This window comes from Oryzias melastigma, linkage group LG6 (genome assembly GCF_002922805.2).
Source record: "Oryzias melastigma strain HK-1 linkage group LG6, ASM292280v2, whole genome shotgun sequence".
NCBI classification, from domain to species: domain Eukaryota; kingdom Metazoa; phylum Chordata; class Actinopteri; order Beloniformes; family Adrianichthyidae; genus Oryzias; species Oryzias melastigma.
Genome location: NC_050517.1, coordinates 17,686,551 through 17,713,078, shown reverse-complemented (window position 1 = coordinate 17,713,078; position 26,528 = coordinate 17,686,551). Strand labels below are relative to the sequence as shown.

Here is a 26,528-nt window from a genome sequence, read left to right as displayed (position 1 = left end):
AAAACTTTAATTTGTTGACGGTCCCTAACTACACCCAGAGCGAATGTCTGTCGAATATCCAATATCCAACTAACTTCACCTCGGTCCGCACGAGGCCTTTAAGTTGGAAGCCACACGTCAGAAACACGCAGAACAAAGTGTCAAAAAACATTTTTGTTTTAAATAAATCAACGCACATATTAGACTATAAAAGTAGATATCTGCCATATTGTTCTCTGATCTTACCATATTTGATTTATGGTATTGAGATTTGGGGCAATAATTATAAAACAGCATTACAACCTTTATTTTTAATTCAAAAACGTGCAATAAGAATTATTCATGGAGCTAGATACCTTGAGCATACAAATGATTTATTCCTCCAATTTAAACTTTTGAAAATATTTGATTGGGTAAAATTTCAGACATCACAATTTATATTCAAGGCTAATAGTAGTTCATTACCTAATAACATTAAAAAACAATTCTCTGAAAGCAAAAAAGGCTATCGCTTAAGAGGATACAGAGAATTTAAAATACAATTTGCAAGAACTAACAGGAAATATTTCTGTGTTTCAGTGTGTGGCATCAAACTGTGGCATGTGCTAAGTGAGGAGCTCAAACAATGCTCTAATATCCAGATATTTAAAAAAAAGATTGTTATTGTTTCAGTATAGAGGCGGAGGTGAATAATGGTCACGAGGGTGGATGGACCCAGTGTTACATAATGGGTGGTGCACTTAGGTGATATTGGAAATGTTTGTTAAATAATCTTATAGGAACTATATTAGTATTGCTATATTATTATTGGTAGGGTAACTGATTACTGACATAAATACATAGCTGGACAAAGTTAGTATTAGGTACTATATTTAGATAAATATCTAAAAATAAATATTAAATATAGCAACCATGTATAATTGTTAAATTATGCAGATTATAGAGGGGAAGGGATTAAATAAGTTTTGCTTCTTCCCTTCTCGTTTCAAGCATCGATTATTTAGTTCATATAATGGAAAGAAGGATATCAAAGAGGTACTAGGATGTATACTCTTTGAATCTGATGGTGATTTAATTTTGGTTATTTATATATGTGATGTGTCTATGTTGATTGAAATATGCTGTAACTGACCATGCTTGAAACAATTAATAAACTTAAACAATTTGCTGAAGGAGGAATCTTACACCAATCTGGTTTTGTGAAACTGAAATTTGTGGACCAATAGTCTGTTACAGAGAGAAGAGAAACTGTTTTCCCTTCATGCTTTGCGGTGACCATCATCTGATAGAAAGCAGGCCAATCAAACATGAGTTTTCTTCAGTGGAGTTTGTTCTTATTAAGCAAATGGTAAATGGCGTATACTTGTATAGCGCTACACAGTCATAGATCCATTCACCCATTCATACACTGCTGGTGGCTCTGCTGCTGAACACTGGCGCCAACCTCTCACCAGAGGCAATTCGGGGTTCAGTGACTTGCCCAAGGACACTTCGACACATGGGCGGGCAAGGCGGGAATCGAACCTGCTCGCTTCCGATCAGGAGTCAACCGCCCTACCGCTGCACCACAGCCGCCCTGAAGTGAAATGAAGATAAATCATAGATTGTTGGATGGCAGAATGAATGGAATGTTGGATAGATTTCTGGATGGAAGAATAGGTGAATAAATCATTGGATGGTTGTTTGAATGGATAAAAGGTTTAATAGACTGTAGGGATGCAACGAAACAGTTTGCTCACGGTTCAATATGTACCCCAATATGAGCGTCACGGTTCGATATGTATTGATCAAGAAAAAATAAACCCTGAAATCTTACTATTCCACAGATGATTTATTTTGCAGAGAAATGCCATAGCAAATATTCATATTTTTCAAGTGCATAGTTCTTAGCTCTCATTGCAGAATCAAATTTAAACAGAACATTACAACTTATATGAACTGCAACAATTTAAGCAGTTCTCTAACATTTTGGCAGCTGGATGTCATTCACAATCTAAACCAAACCAATTTAAAATATTTAGAACAGACTTACCCATCCAAATAAACAACAGCAACACAGGTAAAGTGCAGTGTTCCTTAGCTGTCAGTTCTTTTTTCATGTAACTTTACATAAAAAAATAAGTATCTCTGTTGTTTTTAGCGTTTAGCTAATTTTTTTTTTTATTATCAGACAACTGTAGGAGGGCAAACTAGTTTCTGGCAGGGAGGGGGAGAGTGGGCGGGGATTTTTTGCATCATTACTGTGCAGCTGTACTGTACTGTGGTCCTGAATCATTAAAATGAGTATTGTGAAAAATGTTGTATTGAATTGTTGAACAGGTATTGAATGGTCCGGTTTTATATTTAATTTTGTTGCATCCCTAATTGACTGATTGTTGGATATTTGAATGGATGAATGAAAGACCAAATGGATATGTTATTATATCAATTGGATGAAAGATCGAATGGGTGGATTGTTGAATGGTTCATTGGATGGATGGATAGATGATTGGTTCGATGGATGAAATGTTGGAAGATTGAATGGATTGATGGATCGTTGATTGGATGGATTGATGGATCGTTGATTGGATGGATTGATGGATCGTTGATTGGATGGATTGATGGATCGTTGATTGGATGGATTGTTCATTGATGGATGGATAGATGATTGAACAATTGGATGAATGGTTGCATGGATGGATGAATTGTTGGAGGATTGAATGGATGGATGGACACCTTTGATCCATTAGTGTGACTTCTGGGGTCAGTGCATCGCTCCATTAGGGGTGTTTTTAGAAACATATCTCGCACTAAGAGCCATCTCCTTTCCGTTCGTCAGGTTGCAGCTCTCCAACACTTTCTACGAGTCTTCAGGTCAGTGGTGGTTCTCGGTGGACAGTGTCTTGGTTCTCTGCAACTCCTCAGTAGGAGCTTTGTTTAATGCTAGTGATGTGTACGCTCCTGCGTCCTCCTCGTACCGATGCCCTCATGTCAGCAGCCTGCAGCGATACAGCGGCCTGCTGTTACCCAGCACTGACCACGCTCGCCGCTGGTCCATCACCTTCATCGACTTCCAGGTATTCTTTTGCTGCCATTTTGTCCATTGTTTATAAAGGTGAGAAACAAAATCAAACTTGAGCCTTCACTGATCCATGTAGATCCAGGCGTTCAATGTCACCTCTGGCAGATTTTCACCAGCGAGTGACTGCACCACCATCCTGACACCAGCCATTCTGATGGGCCTCATCACCTCCCTGATCCTGCTGCTGGTGCTGGCCTACGCCCTGCACATGGTCATTCACCTGAAACACATCGAGCATGACGACAGTCAGAAAGCTGACATGTACTTTCCTCAAAGCACAGAACACCTAGAGCACTGCTGTGATGAGAACATAACCGAGAAGAACGTGATTTAAATGGAAGCAGAAATTCCACATTTTTTATGTTTCTGTTCTGATGTACAGCTCAGGATCTTGGCTTTTTTAAAAGTAAGTTTCTAGTCTTTTGTAATCTGTTAAACTATTTCAGCATCTGATTATTCATAACACACTAGATAAAAAATTTTTTTTAAAAATGAAAACTTGTCTTACTTCTCGGGTTATTATTGCTCTTTAAACCCCTATTTTCACTCCGTTTTAACTCTTTTGCTCTGTTATGGGGTCCAGATGGTGCATCCTTACATTGTAGTATTATCCCCCCTTTGACAAAAGTGGTCAAAGGTGGACAGGATTTCATGTCTACCATGGACACCAGTGAAAATCATTGAGAAAAAATGTTATGCGTGCTGTGTTGTGGGTTCCAGATGACCTCACTCCCAACATTGATGTCCCTAGGATAGCACAAAATAAGCTTACCACATTTGGTGAAAACTAAACTTTTCCAAACTCTTCAACACATGAAAACAATAGTCTGGTAAAGAGGCAGTTCTCCCCCAAATCCCTGACCAGTTCAATTTAGAGACACGAGGTCATGATTTGATTTGGTTTAAGACTGTTTAATTTGATTTAATAAGATTAAAGTTACACTCCAAAACCAGTTTTGTTTGATTCTGAAGGAAAGTTTTTTTATTGGGTAAAATTATGAATTATTAAACCAAACAAAAATACAGTTTAATGATGGCTCATGAAGTTAACTTCAGATGATGCCTTTCGGTCCAGGTCACCCTTAAAAGGAGATCTAATCTCAATGGGATTTACTGGTAAATTAAAGGTTAAACAAATACAATCATTTTAATTCTGTAAAATAGGTAAATAAAAAATAAAATACAAGAAAAGAGAGAAAATGACAAAAACAGATGGAAAGACTTGTATTTTCCGTTTTGTCCTGAAGGTGGCTCTGATGTCATGTCTAATCATCCAGAACATCAGCAGAAGAAGAAACTACTACCGCCTAGAGGAAAGCGTGACCGCGAAAAAAAAAAAAAACCTCGACATTTCCTTACCAGCGCGCCTTTAAAGCCTAATTTTAAATTGTATAATGTTTACAATTTAAAGTATTGTAGTTTTACTGAAACAAAGTCGTGTTTGGGCGTTTCTTCTGTCGGTTAGCCTCTCATGGTTAGCATCCGGCTAGCATAGCAGCGCCGCTGCGGTTCACCTGAAGAGTGACGCCTCCTTTACCGGACAGATTCGAGGACTTCATGTTTGGTCACCTGTCCGCTGCTTTCGCTCTGTTCCCCCGCTGTCTGGCCCAACCCTCATCGAAGACTCTATCCGGAGCCTGTCGCCTGTTCCGCGGGATGGAACCAGTGATCGTGAGGAGCCTTCCCGGGGAGCCGAAGCTCACCATCTCCCTCTGCCTGAACGGGAGCCACAAACACATGCTGCGGGACCAGGACGAGCCGCTGGGGAAGGCCCTCGCCAGGATCTCCAGCTCCAGCGCCAAGAGCCTCACGAAGGCGAAGAAGACAAAGAAGAGCCGCGGAGAGCAGCCGGGCGAGGCGGCGGAGGCCGCGGTGGTGAAGCTGCTCTCCGGCGGGGAGGTGATGCTGGAAACGCTCCCCAACTCGGAGGCGTGGCGGGACGGAGCCGTGCTGCAGGTAGGAGACGTGACGTTCTCTGTGCACCGGAACCCCCCCTCCTTCACCACGGCGGAGCTGCCGCTGTCACTGCTCTCCGGCTTCCCGGTCTGCCCAAAGCTGGAGGTGGAGTTCGGAAACCTGCAGGACAGCGAGTTCACGTGGTTCAAAGAAAACCCAACGAGTACGAGGTAACGAGTAACGCATTACTGATGCACGAGCAAAACGCACCACTCTGCAAGAGGTTGTTTAATCAATCCGTCAGAGGAACCTCAGATAGAATCAGGCAGCAGAAGAATGAAGGAGAAGCTGTAGGTGGATGCACCACATGCATGTGCTCTGCATTTTTTTATAGCAAAATCCAACTGTCTATGTAAAGATAAACATCCAGGCCCAATCAGAATTCTTCATTTAGCCCTTCCCCTCAAATTGAAGTGGCATTTTAAGTGGAAGTCGTGTCCGGATTATTATTTTTTAAATCCATCATCGCGAGAGTAATCCACATTGCGCTGAGAAGCGCTTTGCTTCACGTGGGTGTGTCTGAAGCACGTGAGTTTACATTTAGATGTAAGTAATGCATTTTTGATGTAGCATAATGTTTTTAAAGTTATACAACTGCTGTTGTTATGTAGTACTGCCACAAACAATTATTTTAATAGTCGACTAATCACCGATTATTTTTTTCCGACTAATCATGTCATGCACAAAGTGGATGTAAAGCACACATCTTAACCATCATTAGCTTTAAAGTAACTAAAAACTAGATATATTCACACTAGCATTATTATAGATGGAATGTAAGCTGTATTTGGCCACAAAAGATGCTAGTGACGATAGCTGAAGATGCTGGTAGTTAGCTAAAATATTAGTTAAAGGCCAAATTAGCTTAAAAAAGCCAAAGTTAGCCAAAACAGCTAGCACGTAGCTGAAAAAATAGCGTAAAAAATGAAAAAAACCTGAATCAGCCTAAACACCTAGCATGTGGCTGAAATATCCAAAATTAGCCTAAAAACCTTAATAAATGCCAAAATGGTCCAAAAAGCTAGCAGAATATCATTATAACTTTCAACCTTACTACACTCTGACCGCATATAATATAAAGTAACGACTAGTCGAGGACTAAATTAGTCGTTGACTATTTTAATAGTCGATTAGTCGTCGATTAGTTGACTAATCGTGGCAGCCCTATTGTTATGTATATTCAAGCGCTGGAAGCTCCGCGCTAATGCTAGCGGACCGGTGATTGTTGATGACGTCATCGAATGAAAGTGACGTCTAAAATATTAGACACTGTTTTTTCACAACTGTTTGGAGGGCTGAATAAAGGGGAAGGGAGAAGGGAAGAATTCAGATTGGGCCTCAGGCTCCTGAATGCAGGACACCTCAGAAGGACCTGAACCTCTAAGATCTGTTCTTCCGTTTCAGTCCTGAAGACGGTCCAGATCCGGACTCATCCTGGACTCAGGTGGGGTCTCAGCGCGTCCATGTCCCCTCCAATCAGGACATTGGCTGCAGGCTCAAACTGAGGTGCACTCCCAAAGAGGGAGAACGCAGTGGCCTGGTCAAAGAGCTGATCTCTATTTCAGCTGTGGAGGCGGGACCTGGCGTTTGTACTTTTGACAACCGCCATGCTTACACGGCAAAGGAGGCAGTGTGGCCGGCGGTGAGGGTGGCGTCTTACAACATCCTGGCAGACATCTATGCTCAGACAGAACTGTCCAAGACGGTTCTGTACCCGTACTGTGCCCCGTACGCTCTGGAGCTGGACTACAGGCAGAACCTGATCAAGAAGGAGCTGGCGGGATACCACGCTGATATAGTCTGTCTGCAGGAGGTGGACAAAGGTGAGGGAGGCTTTTTTGCTGAATGAAGATCACTTACATTTGTTCCAGAATAGTTTTGATGACACATTTGCTCACCTGTGAAAGGGCTGATGATGGACAACTCCTCTCATTTTCTTCATCCTGATTCGTTTCCATGTGGATTAGAATTCTTCATAAATTTGAGAGCTTGTGGAACCAAAACCGAAATCTGAATGTGGTCTCAGCTGCTGCAGTAAAGCCACGAGTCTGCAGAGGATCAGAAAAATATGGAAATTCAGGGCTGAATAGAAGTTGATGTATAGGAAGATGAGATTCAGTGTCTTTCAGTTTCTGCTAAAGCAGATTTCATCAATAACCAAACACAAATGATGCATTTGAAACGCTACAGCCTGCCTGAAGGTCATGTGATCTTTCTTATCTGCGCCCCCCCCCCAGGAGTGTTTGCCGACAGTCTGAGTCCTGCTCTGGACGCCTTCGGTCTGGATGGCGTTTTCAGGCTCAAAGAGAAGCAGCACGAAGGGCTGGCGACATTCTTTCGCAGGTTTGGCATCATCTGGAGTCAGAAAAATGTTGTTGAAAACTTTTTGATTTTTTTGTTGTAATGCAGCCTGACCGCCACCAACAAACACCTGTGATGGAGATGCTTTTTCCAAACCCTGTGTGGTACTTCAGGGAGATGAACTCCACGACATGTCTCAGGATGAAGACTGTTTCTTCATCTTTTCTCCCTGCTGTCCGTCTCACCACTCGTCTGTCAGATTTTGTTAAAACAAATACCAACGGATGTGTTTTTGACAACTTTGACATTGAAGTGAGTGTAGTTCTTGTTTTGGGTTTCAGGTCGAAGTTTCAGCTGCTGAGCAGCCACGACATCATGCTCAGCGAAGCGCTGACCTCTGACCCCCTCCACTCTGAGCTGCTGCAGAAGATTTCTGGGAGTGTGGCCCTAAGGGAGAAGGTCCTGCTGAGATCCACCTCCCTGCAGGTGCCGCCGACAGTGTAACAAGCTGCTTCCTCCTCACATGAAGGTAACGAGTGTTCTCTGCAGGTAACTGTTCTGGAGGACCGCATCAGGACAGACAGGAAGCTGATTGTGGCCAACACTCACCTGTACTGGCATCCTAAAGGTAAACCAGCTGGTGCTCTGATGAACTCACCGTCACTCAGGCGACCGTCTGGAACTAACTTGAACTTGTTTTAAAGGAGGGAACGTTCGGCTGGTCCAGGTGGGAGTGGCTCTGCGACACTTGAGTTATGTGATTGACACAGTTGCTCCAGGAGCTCCTCTTCTCTTCTGTGGTGACTTCAATTCCATGCCAGACTCGGGTGAGTTCCCACTCAGACAGGTTGAGCTGAGGCTCAGAGTCCATGCCGGGAGGGTGATGGCGTTTTGTGCCTCAGGTCTGTTTCAGCTCCTCAGCAAGGGGGCGATTCCTGAGCAGCATCCAGACTGGAATAGCTCGGGTCCAGAGGAGTCCTGCAGCGTGGAGCTGGCCTCCCCGTTTCCGCCGCTGCTGAGCGCCTGCGGACAGCCCGCTTACACCAACTATGTGGGAGGATTTCATGGCTGCCTGGACTACGTCTTCATACAGCCGGAGAGCATGAAGGTACCGAAGGTCCACAGACGCTTCCTCAGCCCGACTGCGGTCATGCTACCTAAAGTCTGTTAACTGGTTTTAACTGTAACCATGGTTACGACTCCATTGAACAGATTTTTTTCCAAACAATCTTTTCTGTTTTAATTATTCACTGAAAACAGCTAGTTTTCAGCTCAGTGATCAAATGGTGGAGTGTCTGCCCTCAGACTGGAATGTTCTGCGTTTGAACTCTCAGTCGGGCCATACCTTCAACATGACTGGTTGGATTTGGGGGCGGAGTTTAAGCTGCTGGAGTGTGGATGTGACTGCAGCTCCACGCTTACACTCTCAGGTGTGTGACATCTAATGGGTCTTTTACCTTTGCAGGTGGAGCAGGTAATTCCTCTGCCCAACCACCAGGAGGTGACGGCCTACAAGGCCCTGCCCAGCTTAGCTCACCCCTCTGACCACATCGCTTTGGTTTGTGACCTTCTTTGGACTCCCTGACCTCTGGAGGAACAAGTTCCTGTTTGTTTTCATTGGTTTTACAAGCAGAGATGGAATCATACGCATTTGATGTTTTTTGTTTTTTTTTTCACTATAAATTAGATTTTTTAGAAAAATCCAGAGAAATTGTAACTGCTGCTTCTGAATCCACCTTTAAATTTCTAATGAAATGATTAATTTATAAAACAGCACAGTATTTATCACAAATTTGTTTTTTCTGGCCAAAGCTGCTGCTCTGAGTCTTTAAATAAAGTTTTATAAACTGTATGTTTTTCATTTATCTTCAATTAATTACAGCACACAAGAAGCTTGTATTTTTATGTTTTGTATCCAGTTCCCAGAGGTTTCATGAACTTTGCTGCATCAGGTAAAAGCCAGAAAAATGAGAGGTTTAAACTTTGTAGTTTTACCTGTCTCCATTCGTTTTGAGTAAATTCCTGCAGCATTTAAATTCAGCGTGACAATGTGAATAAAGCCCAAAAAATGACAGTATAAGACTCAAAAAATAAATGGGAGAAGGTACTGTAAGAAATATGAGAATAACTAAAATAAGTACAAATATTTTCATTAAGGTGTCAGTCCCAGTTCACTGCACAGAATACAGAATTGATTTAGTGCTGGGTGTTAGAAGAGGTGACGTGGATTTATTAGTGTTTTGGATGTGTTCAGATACTGACTGGATGGAGAATTTTCATACACCTGAGACTTAATCACTTTCAGATCTTGTTGCTGTCCATCCACTTCCTCTTTGCCTATTGTCTCTCCTGTTTTTATTTACATTCTCTGATGTGTAAAAGAAAAGAACAAATCATAGAAATTTGATTAGGGAAATCTGGATGTGTTTATCTAATTTGACAAAGTCCGATCATCTATAGACAGGAACTCGGATTCTTCTTTTTGGAAAAAAATCCCATAACTCAAAAAGTTTCAATCAGATGTTTGTTAACATTTCAACAAACTTAAAATCAACTGGCTCTGAAACCTGCTGCTCTTTGATCCCTGTATTCTGGCTCTTAGGTTTTGGAGAAAAATGCTTTCAATTAATAATGAGCCTGTTTGTCAAGTTTTATCATTTCTATTTTGATTTTTTAAACTAAGATGATCTAGTATTGAAAAAAAATTAACAGCTTTTTTTTTTTACTTCTGCTAGGATTACATTAAATCAAGAGTTCTCTGGTTTAGCACTCCTCAGAAACACACATCAGATGATGAAGCAAAATCAGGATAGAAGATTTAGTCTACTGTCCAAACGGTTTATTTATGGCATAGATTTAAAGCACATACTCCTGCTGCACAACAGGGTCTAGTTGCAAGTCGTAATTCAGAGATAAAGTTCATGAAAGTTAATAATTTCACTATAATCCTAATGACAAGTAAATCTGCTGCAGCTGGAGGATCTGATTTGAGACTTTTATTTTGAAAGGAACTTGAATATCCTGAATATTTCCCTTTTTGATACTTTTTAAATATATATATTTTTATATATATTTTGAATATTTATATTTATTAAATAAGCTTATATTTGTTATAAATATATTACATTTTACTGTTGTAATCATTTATTTTTTTTTTACATATAAAAGATAAATCTTATTAATGAATAATTTTTTGGTCACACAAACATTAAGGATATTGTTTTGTAAAAGGTTCAGTGGGATTCTCGGGAATTTTTACTTTGAAAGGTAGAACCGGATATGACGTGTCACGCTGACGTTTTTTCACGCCATGCGCTGCACCGGAAGCCAAGCAAGGAATTCAAACAATCCTACGTGTCACTTCGGGTGAGAGCATTGTCTGCGCTGCCCGGGGAGTCCGCCGCGCAGAGATTTGTAAGTTTCTGTCAGTTTTTATTTCCGTGGGAACATTTTAACCAGAGAGGGGTATCCTTTAGAAAACCAGCTGGAACATTTAGCCGGAGAAGCTAACAGGAGGAGAAGATCAGAGTTGGAGGAGGTCACGTGACCGCCTTACTCCAGGCTCTGACAGCTCCTCAGCCTTCACACATTGATGTTCCTGAGAAGAGCTGTGATGGGCTGAAGATTCCTGATATTCTCCGTCCAGCGGAAGTAGTTTATGACAAACTTCAAATAGTCATGAATGAAATCATGAAATCATCTCAGACTGGTGCTCTCATGTTTGGAGGTTTGATTCCAGAAAGTTTGCTGGGATGATGATCAGTTCTCTAATAAAGACTTTAAAACCTCACATCAATCTTTTCTACCTGAATGGCAAATTATAGATTGTTAAAAAGTGGATTTAGCGAATCTGAGCAAAGTCTGAACATGTTTGGATTCATTCATTGGATCCACCACCTGCTGACAGAAGGATGGAGGTTTGGGGCAGAAGATCAGATCATCTTCTTCTTTTGACTTGAATAGGATAATCAGAGAGTGTCCTCTGGATCTGATATGTGCCTGAAGTTTTGTCCAGCAGAGACAAAGAAGTAAAACTGGTTTAGTGAAAGGCAGATGCAGGTGTGCACCTGGATGACGTCAGTTCTCTGATGCCACTTTCCTCTGCTACACAATCATTTGTGCGATGACAATTGTACATTTCATTTAGTCTTTTGGCAAACACAAACCAGTTATTCCTAAATAATATTTTCATATTTTTTTGTCAAAGTTTTTATTTTTCTACACTAACATTATATTTTCCAGCACTAAAGTGGTGTTTAGATTTTTCACAAAAACTTTGGATCCATGAATGTTTGATTTATTTTATTTAAGCATAATGACAATGAAAAGGCAATAAAAATACATGACATATAAGATAATTCACAAATTTAATAGAAAATAGAGAAAATAAAATGCAATCTTTTTGACATTTGCTCCTCATAAATTTGCACTTATACGTACACACACGGATGAGGTGTATTTGAGGGCCATGATCCCTGAGTGGCTGTGCTTTTTGAAAAAGAAGTAATTTAAAATTTTAAATGTGATTCACCTAAAGTTAAAGTCACATCAGTTGACACACACCTCGATGTGTGAAATTTGTTCTCCACATTTGACCCCTCCCCTGGGGGAGCGGTGAGCTGCAGACACAGCTGCGCTCAGGAACCATTTGGTGGTTTAACCCCCCAGTCCAACTCCTTAGTGCTGAGTGTCAAGAAGGGAGGCACTGGGTCCCATTTCTAGAGTCTTTGGTATGACTCAGCCGGGAAACTTTCATTACTAATAAATTCTTCACGTCTCCAGGCTGTGATTGATGTTTTCATTGTTGTAGAGCATCTGCAGGTGAACTTGTCACCTGTGCTGATCTGAACTGTGGATCCTGCTGTTCTGCAGAAACCAGAACAAAAGCTGTCGCTTTATCCAGTCATAGTTCAAACTTCTGCTTCTTTGAGAAAAACTGTTCTTCTTTTGATTTTTATAAAAAAATAAACTTAAATAAATAAACTCTCTCTAACATCATCAAGAATCTAAAGAATCCCCTCTTATGGGCTGTACCAGGTGCCTCCACAGAAGCGGAAAGGTGAAGCTGCAGTTGGAACCTGGAATTATTTACGAAAGGACTAAAGATCTAGTCTGAATAAGTAAGATTCAACTTTTGCTCACTTGTAGTTGTATGTGTTTTACATTTTTTTTTAATAGTACTATTGTTCTTGATGCTGGGTATTGATCGGTTCTGCTGTCTGGGCTGTGACAAACAGATCAGTAATCCCAGTGGGATTTTTTTGGGTTAAATAAAGGCTAAAAAAAGTAAAATCTTATTCTTATTGGAACCCAAACTGTTGCTGGTGAGAAACATAAAGGGACTTGATATGCTGTAAAATTAATCCCCTGGAAAAATGGTTCACTCATACCTGTACCTGGCTTCTCCTATCTACTCTATTCTTCTCTGTTGTTAGGGTCACATGTTCTCTGATCTGTCCCGCAGAAGCATGAAGGCCCTGATTCTGGTTGGGGGGTACGGGACCCGGCTGCGACCACTCACCCTGAGCGTCCCCAAACCTCTGGTGGAGTTCTGCAACAAACCCATCCTGCTGCACCAGGTGGAGGCGCTGGTCAAGGTAAGGGGTGAGGGGAGGCACGCGCGTCAGGTCACCTTAGCCACGTTATTGACCGGTTACGGTGTGTTTGCAGGCTGGAGTGAACCATGTGATCCTGGCTGTGAGCTACATGTCAGAGCTGCTGGAGAGGGAGATGAGAGTCCAGGAGCAGAGGGTGCGCTACATGCTAACATTTATTTAACCTTGAACTTTCATTGAAATCAAATCTTTACATTTTGATTTGTTTATACATTTTAAGTCCACCAATCGGAACCAAAGTGCTGACTTGACTGTTTTGTACTCCTCAGCTGGGAATTCAGATCTCTTTGTCTCATGAGAAAGAGCCTCTGGGAACCGGTGAGTCTCTTTACTTCAGACTCTACGGTCTGGAGACTGTCTTTGCACCACAAATACATGACAGATATAACAGCATTTTCCCTTCAGGGTTTAGCAGTTTAAAGACAATGAGTTCGCTCATGTGTTAAAAGTGAACTAAAGTTAGAAACTTTTCAGCATAAATTAGAGTAAATGACACAAACATCTGTACATTTTCCACGTGAAGATGATTTATAGGGTTTTACCAAAACAAACTGACATTAGATCCTCAGGAGAATCTGTTTAATGTGAATTGATATGACACACTTAAAAACTGAAGCTAGACCTGGGTGTAGTTCACCTTGTTCCACCAGCCAGTCATTTTCGTAATCATGTAATTTCCTAAACTCGTCACAGTTTGATTCCGACGGACACATGAAAATTGCAGCAAAAACACATCCTTCTGGTTTTTTCTGAATCATTTTCCAGAAAAAATCTTTATTTCTTAAAACTTGAGGCATCAACAGACTTTTTCTTCAAAAAACCTTTTAGTTGATTCTTTATTTTCATTAGAGGCTCAATTAATGAAACAGAGTTCACTTTGGAGCGATTCATCAATATTTGAAGTGAGGGTGAACCTCAGCAAACCCTGAAAACCTTCCGCTTTCACTTTCTTCTGTCTGTTCTCGTGCAGCCGGACCGCTGGCTCTGGCTCGAGAGCTGCTGAACGTCGACAATGAGCCGTTCTTTGTCCTCAACTCGGACGTCATCTGCGACTTTCCCTTTCAAGATCTGCTGCAGTTCCACCGGAACCACGGCAAGGAGGGAACCATTGTGGTGAGAACCTCGTCCTCTACTTTTGACCTCAACGGCTGAAGCTGTCTGCCTTATAACGAACTGTAGCTGTACCTGGAAATGAGAACTTTTGTCTGTCCCTCTGACCTTCTAGCAGAACTCCAGATGTTGGCCTTTCAGTTTGTTCATCTCTAATGTCGAAAGACTCCAAAACCAAGAATGAAAAAGATTTAGTTGTAGAATCTTTTTTTATTGCATCCGTTTTTCTCTCCTCCTTTAAAGGACAGCCATGAGTGATCTTTTTAAAATGTTCCTCCTCAGATTCTCCAGATGTTAACAAGCTTCTCAGATGTAAATGTTTAATGTGTGTGAAGGTGACACGGGTGGAGGAGCCGTCAAAATATGGTGTGGTGGTGTTTGAGGCTGAAAGTGGGAAGATCCACCGCTTCGTCGAGAAACCACAGGTCTTTGTCTCCAATAAGATCAACGCTGGCATGTACATCTTCAATCCCAACATGCTCAGCAGGATCCAGGTAAGAGTCGCGGTCTCCTGTCTGACTAGTCTGTCAGGGCTGTCACTAGCTCTCATTATAGTTGTCGATTAGTCAAGGATTATCTTGTTCGACTAGTCGACGATCTTTTTTCGAGTTTGGTTACAGATTTCACTGTTTGATTAGTCAGTTGTGCAACGTAGGGCTTGGTTGAATAAATTGATTAATCGATTTGATCGATTCATAAAAGACATGAATCGATTTAGCACATAAAGCTAAAGTCTGCTAGCTTGATGCTAATGTTTAATGGAATTCCCTATAGGACGGCTAATGCTAACGCTCAGTCGACATAAACCTACATCACTGACTAAATGAACATCCTTATAAACTCACAAGCAGGAATTTTCCAAATCCCTTAAATGAAATATAATTTTTAACTATTTGTGGTCTAACACATTGTTGTTGTTTTTTTTCTTATACTGTAGTCTTCTTCTTGCAAAAGGTGTACTTCTATAGCATGATCACCACCTAGTGGTCAAACTGAAACGTCCTCCAGGAGAAGCAGAACAATGTTTCCAATGTTAATGATCTGAACATTTTAGTTAGAACTTCTCCTTTAGAGAATCCATGGAACACTGGATGATATTAACAATCTCATTATTTCACTGATACATTTACAAGATGTGAACTGGATCAGATTAATATAAATATATTCAAAACATATAGTAGATTATTAATGTATTTCTAAACAAATGTGTATAAATGTGTAAACTCAAAATTGAATTAAAGAATCGGGAAAAAAAAGAAAAAAAAAACGTAATTGAATTAATTCAGGCTCTTGTGAATCGAATAGTTGCTGGAAATTATAACCGATACCCAACCTAAGTGCAACGATTAGTTTTGTTTGATTAGTCGTTTGATTAGCAGTTATCTTGTGTGGTTTGTCGTTTTGACAACTTTTTTTTCCCATTTAGTCAACAATTGTTTGCGTAAGTTGATGTGCAGATTTTTTTTTTTTTTTTTTAACAAAATGAAAGTCCGTAGAGGTTTGGGACTGCCAATTGAAATTTAAATTTCCCATGTAAAATGTACAAATTTCAATTTCACCTTATAAAAGATTAAAACTTTAAGGTCCCAGGTAAGCTATATTCTAGCTTAAAAACATTTAGAATTTGCTTGCAAGCCATAGGGTCCCGATCCTCGCACTAAATCATCGTCTAAACTTCCCATAGAAATAGTAAGTAATAAGTATTAACATGGGTTTTACTTTTTTGGAATAGGTGAATAGTAAAAAAAAAAAAAAAATCTACAATTTTTTTCCTCCATTTGTTTGCAAAAGTGACTCAGGGGATAGCCAGGGTGCAGCACCCCAGTCATGTGGTCAGTGGTTGAAGTGTTGCAGCTGTCTCGGGCGTGCACTGGCACTGTTAGGTTTAAACAGCCTGAAACATTTCTTTGCGACAAGAAGGTACAGCTGTTCTGGTGGTGGCGCTGCTGGTGAGACAACAGTTACTATCAATCGGTTAATTAACCCTTTAACACCTGAGGCGTTGCCAGTGACGCTTAAACACAAAATCTTTAACGTACTGTAACTTGTTAACACGATAATTAGATTCGGCTCCTTCATAATCTACTGGAATTATCGTGTTAATGGTTGAAAAATTACAGAAAATTAAAGAACATAAACACTAGAGACATGCTCTAAAAAAATCTTTGAATAAGAATCAAATCCGTAGTATATTGATGCTGTATCTGTCCTACCATCCCCCCTGTTGAGTCGTGTAGAACCATGCCTCAAAATGGTTGTGCATTTATTTAGTGTTTAGGGATAATACATTATATTTCATTGTCATCATCAATGTTCCATTATTTGACTTTTATCATTTCCTCACTGTTAATCTAGTAAAATAAGTTTTGATCTCATGTTTTCCACCACATAAGTATGATCTCAGCCTGCTTTTCTTTTTAAAAGTGATTTATTTGGTTGTCTTTATTTTCAGAGGAAAATAAATAAATAACAGCAATTCAGTCGTAATTAAAATTACCCCAAAGTTAAAACAATATTTACTTGGAGCAGCTCTGGAAAAATTATGTTTCACTCTAAGGTCACAATTCTGCCTTGAATCTATTCAGGCCTCCATGTCCACAATTTGAGCAGATTTTGTAATCTACAACCTCAACATGATTCAGATTACTGTCTAACTTTCTGGGCAAAACATTGGTTTTCTCAAACATAAATTAATTCTTTGGATTTTCATTTTTAATGTTATTGCACCGAAAACGTTCACATTTTCTGTAATTCTTTTAATAATTTGATTCAGAAAGATGAAGATTCACATGTAAATTAATAAAAAAAACAAAATAAACAGAGACACAAGCTAATGGTTACACCTGGATCCAAAGATTTCCAAAAACATTATAGCTCCGCATTTGAAATCACAACTTTACAAATTTATAATTTGACTATTGTGACAAACTGTCAGGGTGTCCTCTGTTGTTGATTTAGGCATATCAGATCACTGCTGTGTGTTTTTTAATGTCACCAGTGAAATCCAGCAGGAAGCCTCAGTGAGAACTGTGAGGAAACGGTATATAAATCCTGAAGTGGCTGCAAATTTTATTAATAATTTTAACCAAACTCCTGCTCAAACTTCATCTGCATCCTGTGATTTTATGGTTGATGATTTTAATAACAGACTTCAGTCTTCCTTAGATGCAGTGGCCCCAGTAAAGACAAAAACATTAAGAACCACTGTGAAAACACCATGGAAGACTGATGACATAAGGTGTCTGAAACAGAAATGCAGAAGAGCAGAGAGGAGATACAGGAAGACAAAACTAATGATTCATCTAGAAATTTTAAAGGAACAACTCAAAATGTACAATAGCTCAGTTAAAAAGGCCAGAACACTATACTTTTCAAACATCATTACAGAAAATAAAAACAATCCCAAAGTTCTTTTTAAAACAATAGATATTTTAATAAATAAAGATTTTAATAAGTCCTCCATGCCGTCATCTAATGCTGCATGTGAGGACTTCGCAGACCACTTCATGGGTAAAATCAATGCCATTAGATCTAGTCTTTCATCTGTGCAATACTCTGGTTTTAACAGATCACCAGCATTGGTTTTACCTGAGGAAACACTGGGGAGTTTTGTCCTGGTTGATGTGGAAATGCTTGGTCGAGTTTTATCCCAAGTAAACACCAAAACCTGCCTTTTAGATCCCATTCCCACTTCACTTTTTAAAACATTTTATGGATTCTTTGAGTCAGAGCTTTTAAACATAGTGAACTGCTCTCTTCAGACGGGTGTCTTCCCCTCTGCCTGTAAGACAGCGGTGGTGAGGCCCCTTCTGAAGAAGAGCGGTTTAGATCCTAATACTCTGGATAACTACAGACCTGTATCCAACTTACCATTTTTAAGTAAAATTATAGAAAAAAGTGTCGCTACTCAACTTCATGAGTTTTTAAATCACAAAAATATTTTAGAAAAATATCAGTCTGGTTTTAGAATGAACCACAGTACAGAGACGGCTCTTTTAAAGATCGTTAATGATCTTAGAATAAATTTAGACTCACAGAAACTCTCTGTTCTGGTGCTGCTGGATCTTAGTGCCGCCTTTGATACAGTAGATCACCAGATTTTATTAAATAGACTTAGGAGTCAAGTGGGCCTCTCTGGAAATGTTCTTAAGTGGTTTTATTCTTACCTTACAGATCGACACTTTTATGTAAGTATGGATACATGCTCCTCAAGAATCCATGAAATAAGTTGTGGGGTTCCCCAAGGGTCAATTTTAGGTCCCATTCTTTTTAACTTGTACATGTTGCCTCTTGGGGATGTCATCAGGAGACATGGTGTTGAGTTTCACACCTACGCTGATGATACTCAGCTTTACATCGCCGTGTCTCCTGATGACCTTGAACCTTTAAATACTCTTTTAAATTGTATTTTAGACATCAAGTCATGGATGGCAGAGAACTTCCTTCAGCTCAACCAGGACAAAACAGAAGTTTTAATCATCGGTCCTGAAGACAAGAGAGAGAGAATTTTAACTCGTCTTCAGAATTTTAATCCTTCTCACTGTGTGAGAAACCTGGGCGTTCTTTTTGACTCTGAGCTGAATTTTATTCCTCATATCAAAAACGTCGTTAAGACTGGTTTTTATCATCTTAAAAATATTGCCAGAGTCCGCCCGTTCCTCTCTCTTGCCAGCACAGAGGTGCTGATGCATGCTTTTATTTTTAGTCGTTTAGATTACTGTAATGCCCTGCTCTCTGGTTTACCTCAAAAATCTCTTTCAAATTTACAATTATTACAGAACTCGGCGGCACGAGTTCTGACGAGGACCAGGGGGCGGGAACACATTACACCAGTTTTAAAATCGCTGCATTGGCTCCCTGTGCGTTTCAGGATTGATTTTAAGATTCTTTTAATGGTTTACAAATGTTTTTATGGTCTTGGGCCTTCTTATTTAAGTGATCTTCTTTTAAAGTACGAACCCTCGCGGACCCTGAGGTCCTCCGGCACCGGCCTGTTAGTTGTTCCTAAGGTGAGGACCAAAACACACGGTGAAGCTTCGTTCTACCATTACGGTCCTCGCCTCTGGAACAGCCTGCCGGAGAGTCTCAGGGCCGCAGAGACCGTAGAGGTTTTTAAGAAGAGGCTCAAGACTCACCTTTTTAATTCTGCTTTTAGTTGATCTTATCTGCCTATTTATTAAATTAGTTTTTATTCATTTATTTTCTTTATTTATTCATTTATCTTTCTTCTTTATGAATTTTATATTTTATGTATTTAATCTCAATTTCAATGTTATTTATTTATTTTACATACATTTTATGTATTTAATTTTATTATCTTACTGTCATTTTACCCCCAGTGTTTCCTGTGGGTTCTATCATATCAGGTCTTGTCTGCTTGGTCTGGGGTCGTTGCCGTGGTTCTCGCCCTTGCTGGGGCGGCTGGAGTCCTGCACTGCAGCCTCACAGCTGTGGAGTGGACTCTGTGCTGTCCCGGTCTGGGTGGGTGCCATGGCGATGTTCCTTTGACTGAGCTGGCTCCTGGTATGATAGAATCCTCAATACTGTCTCCTCACAGCAGAGCCAAGCCTTAAGTTTATTTTACAAGTTTTATTTATTTATTTTATTTATTTTTATTTTTTCATTGTGTGTGGGGTCATGGGTGTATGTGATATGGGGAGGGTGTGTGAAGGGTGGGTTGGGCTTTTATTGTGTATGTTTTGTTTTTAAATGTGAAGCGCCTTGGGTTACTCTCAAGTATGAAAGGCGCTTTTATAAATAAAGTTTGATTTGATTTGATTTAAGTCTTATGGTTTCTGGTGGGGCTTCATCAGAAAACTTCAGTTTCTCATCTGTTAAGGATACAAATAAAAATGGCTTCCGCTTGTGTTTATCAACAATTTATTTAAACACCTCTCCCTTTTGAGTATAAACAAAAACAACTATGACCATGACACAGAAAGTGACTGAAGGTCACGAGGTATTCAGACCCCTCTGCACTGTCTGGAAATTAGTTGGATGATCAGCAGTGTGGTTTGCTGAGACAAATCTTTGTGTATATGATATACAACATGTCAAAGAATAAAAAAATCAAAATGGATGTTTTATTTAGGCCGGACTTTCAGAAATGCAAGATCTAGTAGTAAAGACCTTGTCACAAGATCAAGTTCAGAAGAAAACAACAACAGGTCTAAGTTTTTATCACTATTCATTTGTTCCAGCAAATAAGTCATGGAATTGTTTCTGCAGTCTATAATTAGAATAATAACAAAAAGGTTTTGGATAGTCTGGGAACACCAGTGCACTCAGTGTTTCAGATAAGAGAAGCCCTCCTCTGGATCAGAGGGTCATTCTAGCTCGACTGGCATTGTTTATGGTTTAGGAGCTTTCAGCACGATTTGGCTTCCACTCCACAATTATTCCTACTTCGATTAGATCAGCAGTCAGTGGCCTTATTGCTTCTCTATTCTTATCATCTGTTCTGCATTTATTTCCATAGCAGAGCCATTTGACTTAACTACTTTCTTTTCATACTTCTCATCTGTTAAACCAAAACACCATTCACACATAGGACTACGGCTGTACTGTAACAGTTCTCTCAACACTAAGAGTTACCAACTCGAGGTGCAAACTCGCATACCAACTGATGAACTTGAACACTAATCAAAAATAGACCATTTCACTAAATTAAATCCTTTAAAATGTAAATAACACAGCTTACTTCTATATTTCCTTACTGCAGCAAATAAGGCAGATACTCATATTTTCTGTCAAACATAACTTCTTTTGGCTTTTTATTCCTTTTTGACTTTCTCATCTTTTTCTCATTTCCCTTTGTTGCATAATGCTGTTAGTTTCTGTGTATTAAGACTTCCATTAAATCAGTGCTTACTTATCCATTATTTAAATGTTTTATTACTTTCAGGATTTTGGGTTTCAACAAATTTCCAATTTTTTACTCTGCAGTGTTTCTTTTGGGTTTAGTGTTCTTGCTGATATTCCTTTACCTTTATTTATATTGTTTATTTATTTTTGAATACCAGTATTTTTAGAAAATTTACTCCAGTCCTGTCAACACCTAAGGCAGTGTTCCTCATTCCAGGTCCTCCAGAGCCGCCAACCTGCCTGTTTTCCAGCTCTTTGTGTACTGCTTGCTGCTAATTACCTGGACCAGGTGTGTTCATTCAATCAGAATGTGGAGACATCTGACTGAACTAATCAGCAGCTAGCAGGGCTTGAAGATCTGGAAAACAGGCAGGGTGCCGGCTCTGGAGGACCTGGAGTGAGGAACACTGACCCAGGGAGTTCTATAGGCTGGGATTTGTCCAGTGGGTGTCAAACTCATTTGCACAGGGAGCCAAAATCCAAAACACACCTTGGGTCGCGGGCCAAACAAGACAGATATTTATTGAATAGTCTGTTTTTTAAAACTTTGAAAAAAGGTAACTTTTTAACATTACAATGAGTAAAAACAGACAGGAATATTATTCCAGAATAAATCAACCTAAACCTTTGACACATGTGCATTAAGAGGTGCTGACTGTTCAGATTTCCTGGTGCATGCAAAGCCGTCAATCCAAACACCCCTTTAGATGTAATAATAGCTTGATAAGAGAAAACATTGCACCCATTCTCCAATGATGAAATGTGAGCAAAAATGACCTTAATGAAGATGTTGTGGACGGTGAGGGAGACGCCAAGACGACAGGAAACCTCCGTTCCTGGTGCTCGTGGATGGCGGCCGTAAAACACATGTTTCTGTATTCTTCTTCTATGGTTGAGGAAGGGTATACTGCTTCCAAAACTTACTAGTGTGCTTTGCAATCCAAATGACTTTGTGGCTATGCTTATTATAATAATTTAAAATTACTTTTAAAAGCATTGATGATACCAAATTAAAATGGACAATTTTTTAAATAGTTAATTAGTTGACATTGGTTGACTAATTATTGACAGCCCTGGAGTCTGTTGAAGTATTCAGGCAGAAAATGCAGTGTCGTCTGCGTATAAGCTGACCCATTTTCCATGTCTATGCAGCTGAGACCAACATCCATCGAGAAGGAGATATTTCCTGTCATGGCGGAGGAGAGCCAACTGTACGCCATGGAGCTGCAGGGTAACTGCTCTAATAACACAATAACTACAGGCTGTTGCTATCCACACACTGAGACACCTGCAAAAACCTTTGGGGTGGCTTCAGAAAATAATTCATGAGTGCCTCTGATCGAAATGCTTCAGGTGAAACTCCAAACACAGGACCTTCTGTGATTGGTTAAAGTCTCAGGGTCTCACCTGGTGATTCTATTTGAAGAACTTTACTTTCAGTCTTTGGCTGAATTCTGCAGTTTTTCTGTGGTTCATGTTTCACATCGTTATGAAGTTTTTACTGTTCTTCTAAAACAAATGGAGAATGAATGAATGACGCTCATTAACCCGTTACAGGAGTTACAATCCAAAGGTACCCAGCGGGAAATCTACTAAGTAGCAGTCTTTATTTATTTTTTTTACAATAATTTTAGATATTTATGGCTGTAAAACTCCTCACACTTTATCCACTTTTCTCTGACGGATATGAACACTTTCATACTTTTCTCTCTCGTTTAAAGTCTCAAAGTTCAAACCTTCATAGAAAATAAGTCTACAAGAAAACAAAGATCTGATTGCGATCAAAGATTTATGTAAAATTGATAAACGAATACCTCTGTACAGGAGATCCGGCTCAGATGACCATCAGAATACAGGAAAAAAAGGAAAATATTCTAAAATGCTTTAAAAACAATCCACAAAACAGTGTGGGAACACTGTACATGGATGTTCAACCGTTTTCAGCAGACTCTTGGCCAGGCAGAACCAGGAGCTAAATAAAAAAGTGAAGAGGTGTTTCCTTAAAGTAATGTAGTCAAAGAAAACCTCCACGGATGTGGTCCTGAAACGTTTTTCTTTAGAACCTGTTTGAGTTTTAACAAATGATCTAGAAAATGGTGTTTATCTGCTCTCTGTGTTTATTTGTCCTAGAAGTGAACAGAAAATCAAAGTGAACAGAAAATCATACAGATTGGAAACGTTTTCTGTTTACGATGAGTTTAATAAATGATTATATTTTCATAGCACAACTGTTTGTAGTTTTGTTGATATAAAAAATGTGTAAGGCGTGTGTTTGTCTGCTGCACCTGAAGCTGACCTGTGCTTGCTTTGGTCTCTGCAGCTCACACCTCGGTCAGATGTAAGTGTTCGGGTTTCTCCTCACATCTCCTGTAGTAGTGGTTTGTAGAGGAGCACCAACACAATAAACTTCCCTCAAACCACACCTTTACATACTGCTGTCACTTCCTGTCTTGTAATTCTTATTCAAAATCTGGCCCAAATGTCAGGAAGGATTTGTTGGTGCTTCTCTGGGTCCTTATCCTAGCAGGAACCAATCAGCAGCCAGACCCTAAAATCCCAGAACTCCTGATCTGATCCTTCAGCTTTTACTTTTGTTTTTATCCGTACCTTCTCCTCCTCCTGCTTATCCAGAGTTGGGTCTCAGGGACAGCAGTCTATGGAGATCCTCAGACCTCTACTCCACAGAATTTCCCTCTAGTTCTGCTGGGGGAGATGGTCAAGCCATCTTCACCAGCTCCTCTCACTGAGCAGGAGCAGCAGCTTGATTCCAAACTCCTCCTGGGTGTTGGAGGAAGCTCATCTCAGCTGTGTGTATCTGGGATCTCATCACGAAGTCACGACACAAACTTCCTGACCATAGATGAGAGGAGGAGCGTGGACTGTGCTGTCAATCAAGGCCTCTGTTTTTTGGCTCAGCTCCTTCTTCACTAATGCCGCACCAATCTGCCTGTTAACCCTCACTCCTGAACAAAACTCCAAGATACAGAAGGTCCTCGACTTGGAAGGAGCCCTCCACTCACCAGGAGAAACCCCCTTTTTCTGGTGGAGAACCGGTCTCAGACTGAGGTGTTGGTTCTTATTCTAACTAAACTGGGACAGAATGTGAAGACCTTTCTGATGGTAGCTCCAGCCAGACTCTCATGGTACATTCGAGCTTTACGAGTCTGTCCAATCCGACTTATCACCAGGTGGTGAAAGCTCCGCCCCCATCTTCACTTGTGACCAGACATGCAGCTGAAGATTAGATTGTGAAGATCATCAGGGAAGCCCCTCTTCCTAACGGGTATCACTGTCTTTGTCTCAGTTGTTTGGGGAGGCAAGCCCAATGAGCTTTAGCCGGTCCCACTCAGGCTCCTTCCCTTTCAGTGAGGGGCGTTCCCCGTCCTGATAGTTCGAGTCCATTTCTGTGGATCATGCAGACGAGGCTCTTGACTGCCTACAAAATCCAACAGCAGAAGCGTCCTGTGGTTCTTCCTGTGGGTGGTGGGCAGACCTGTTCAGGACCCAATGGAGTAAGCCTCCAGGCTTGCTGGGAGACCAAACCTTGGGCCTGACTCTGTTGCGTGGCCTGGCTCTGGGGCGTAGCCTGGCTCTGGGGTGGTTCATGTTTCTGGTGCGTGGTCTGGCTCCAGGACAGGGCCTGGCTCCCGGGACTGTCAATCCTCTGGGGTAGGGCCCGGCCCTGGGGCGTGGTTTAGGAAACCTTGTTTTTAAATATTTCATGAGCTACATCATCAGTTTAATCTAACCGATTCGTTTTAAGGCAAATGAGATCTAGAAGACTGCACTGTGCTGACATTGGGGATCGTTTCCATAGTAACCAGCTGTTCTCACCGTTCTGTGGGTGTGTCTGCAGGTTTCTGGATGGACATTGGTCAGCCTAAGGACTTTCTGACGGGCATGTGCATGTACCTGCAGTCACTGAGGCAGCACACTCCTGACAGGCTGCACACAGGACCTGGTTTCCTTGGCAACGTCCTGGTGGTGAGTCCCACTCGCCTTCACTCTCTGTGAAGTGAGTGTCTGTCATTTATGTCGGTCGGTCTGCTCGCCGCCTCCTCTGCAGGATCCGACGGCACAAATAGGACAGAACTGCACCATCGGTCCAAACGTCACCATCGGCGCCGGCGTGGTGGTGGAGGACGGTGTTAGGATAAAGAGGTGCACGGTACTGAAAGGATCCAGAGTTCGATCCCACTCCTGGTTGGAGAGCTGCATTGTGGGATGGAGCTCCTCTGTGGGTCAGTGGGTGAGTAAGCAGTCAAAGCTGTTGAACAGGAAGCTGAAATATGGTCTCACCTATTGGGGTCGTTCTGGATCCTCAGGTGCGCATGGAGAACGTGACGGTGTTGGGGGAGGACGTTATTGTGAACGACGAGCTTTACCTGAACGGCGCCAATGTCCTGCCCCACAAATCCATCAACGAGTCAGTTCCAGAGCCGCGCATTATCATGTAGCATCAGAGCAGGTTCTGTTCCGGCTGGACCGACACCTGAACTGCCACAGCGCAGAGGGGGGGCCATCAGGTGGGTGGAGGAGGAACAAAAAGCTCTTTTCTTTTCTGTTTTAGATTCTTTTGGACTTTTCTGGCCCTGCTCAGCTGCACAGACAGCAGGACTGTTGGCTGAACATCTGACCCGAGGTTCAGATCCAGACAGACTGGGGCTGGGGCACTTGGTGGAGGGATAAAGGGGGGGGTATTTTGGGGTAGTGGGGTAAACGGCAGCCATGAGTGGCGTTGGGAAGAGTGATTTTCAGTGTCTAGTTTCTGTAGATCCTCAGCAGGGGTCACAGTGGAGTGTTTGGACCAGGACTGTCAGAGTCTGAGGGAACCTGAGGAACCGCCATCGCTGCAGTGGCTCCAAGAGCCCAACCCCCAGAGAGATGGATGCTGTGTGCACTTCTGAACACAATGATCAATGGCAGGCTGGTAAAAGCTGCAGATCCTGCTGGAGACTTGGTTTCATCCTTTCTGCAGTGACCTGAGCACTTCTCTCCTGGAGTTAGTCAAACACAAAGCACTGCGCTGAAACTCATCTGTTTGACTGAAACACAAACCACTGTGGGACTCTGCAGATGCAATCTGACCATTACCATCATCTTGCTCATGCAGCTTTACTTTTCTTCTGGAGTCTGTCTGGATGTTTTCTATTAAAGCTGCACTTAGATTTGCTTTAAAGGGAACCAGAGTTTCAGCTGGAAGCCGTAAAGAGCGTGAGATGCTGGGGGGTGGAGCTTTCCCAGCCTCTAAAACATTTCTCTCCTCAGCCTGCATGAAATGAAGGGAAATGTTGGATCCAATGGTCCTCAGACATCATGAATTCTGTGATCAAATGCTTTTTCTCTGCAGCGTTCAGGTGAAGGATGCGTGTGGCTCATCAGACACTAAAAACTTGTTTCTACGGTTCTACAGTTGGTGAATGACACTATTCAGAGCCATGTACTTCCTGTCTGAAGTCTGTTCATGAAATGAAATTTTTTGTCTAAAGAAAGCGAGTTACTGACATCTGTTTAAAGTCTTGTCTTTTTTTAAGTAAATGGAATTTTCGTGAAGTTATCTGGACAGTTTCAGGTTTAGTTGTTTACATGTCTTGTACATTTCTTGTTTTTTTTTATCCTTAATCCCACTTTAAGGACACTAT

The 26,528-nt window shown here is 41.1% G+C and overlaps 3 protein-coding genes across 3 annotated transcripts in view; all 3 read left to right on the top strand.

Annotated features, from left to right (window-relative positions):
• Positions 1-4,382, top strand: part of LOC112152006 (V-type proton ATPase subunit S1) — a 31,311-nt gene extending 26,929 nt beyond the window's left edge. The window contains exons 7-8 of the mRNA XM_024281206.2: positions 2,798-3,035; positions 3,117-4,382. Of these exons, the coding sequence (XP_024136974.1) occupies positions 2,798-3,035; positions 3,117-3,374 (496 nt within the window). The 3' untranslated portion in view covers positions 3,375-4,382. The remainder of the gene's footprint in view (positions 1-2,797; positions 3,036-3,116) is intronic.
• Positions 4,328-9,149, top strand: pde12 (phosphodiesterase 12). The gene is made up of 8 exons (XM_024281195.2): positions 4,328-5,166; positions 6,401-6,819; positions 7,234-7,339; positions 7,639-7,783; positions 7,847-7,925; positions 8,002-8,124; positions 8,200-8,405; positions 8,763-9,149. Exons 1-8 carry the CDS (start codon positions 4,598-4,600, stop codon positions 8,880-8,882), a joined length of 1,767 nt encoding a protein of 588 aa, XP_024136963.1. The 5' UTR covers positions 4,328-4,597; the 3' UTR covers positions 8,883-9,149.
• Positions 9,150-10,575: 1,426 nt separating this feature from the next.
• gmppb (GDP-mannose pyrophosphorylase B) lies at positions 10,576-26,395 on the top strand. Its single transcript, XM_036212360.1, has 11 exons — positions 10,576-10,711; positions 12,335-12,417; positions 12,733-12,894; positions 12,968-13,048; positions 13,182-13,230; positions 13,883-14,025; positions 14,358-14,516; positions 22,039-22,117; positions 24,743-24,870; positions 24,953-25,135; positions 25,212-26,395. Exons 3-11 carry the CDS (start codon positions 12,739-12,741, stop codon positions 25,341-25,343), a joined length of 1,110 nt encoding a protein of 369 aa, XP_036068253.1. The 5' UTR covers positions 10,576-10,711; positions 12,335-12,417; positions 12,733-12,738; the 3' UTR covers positions 25,344-26,395.
• Positions 26,396-26,528: the final 133 nt, after the last annotated feature.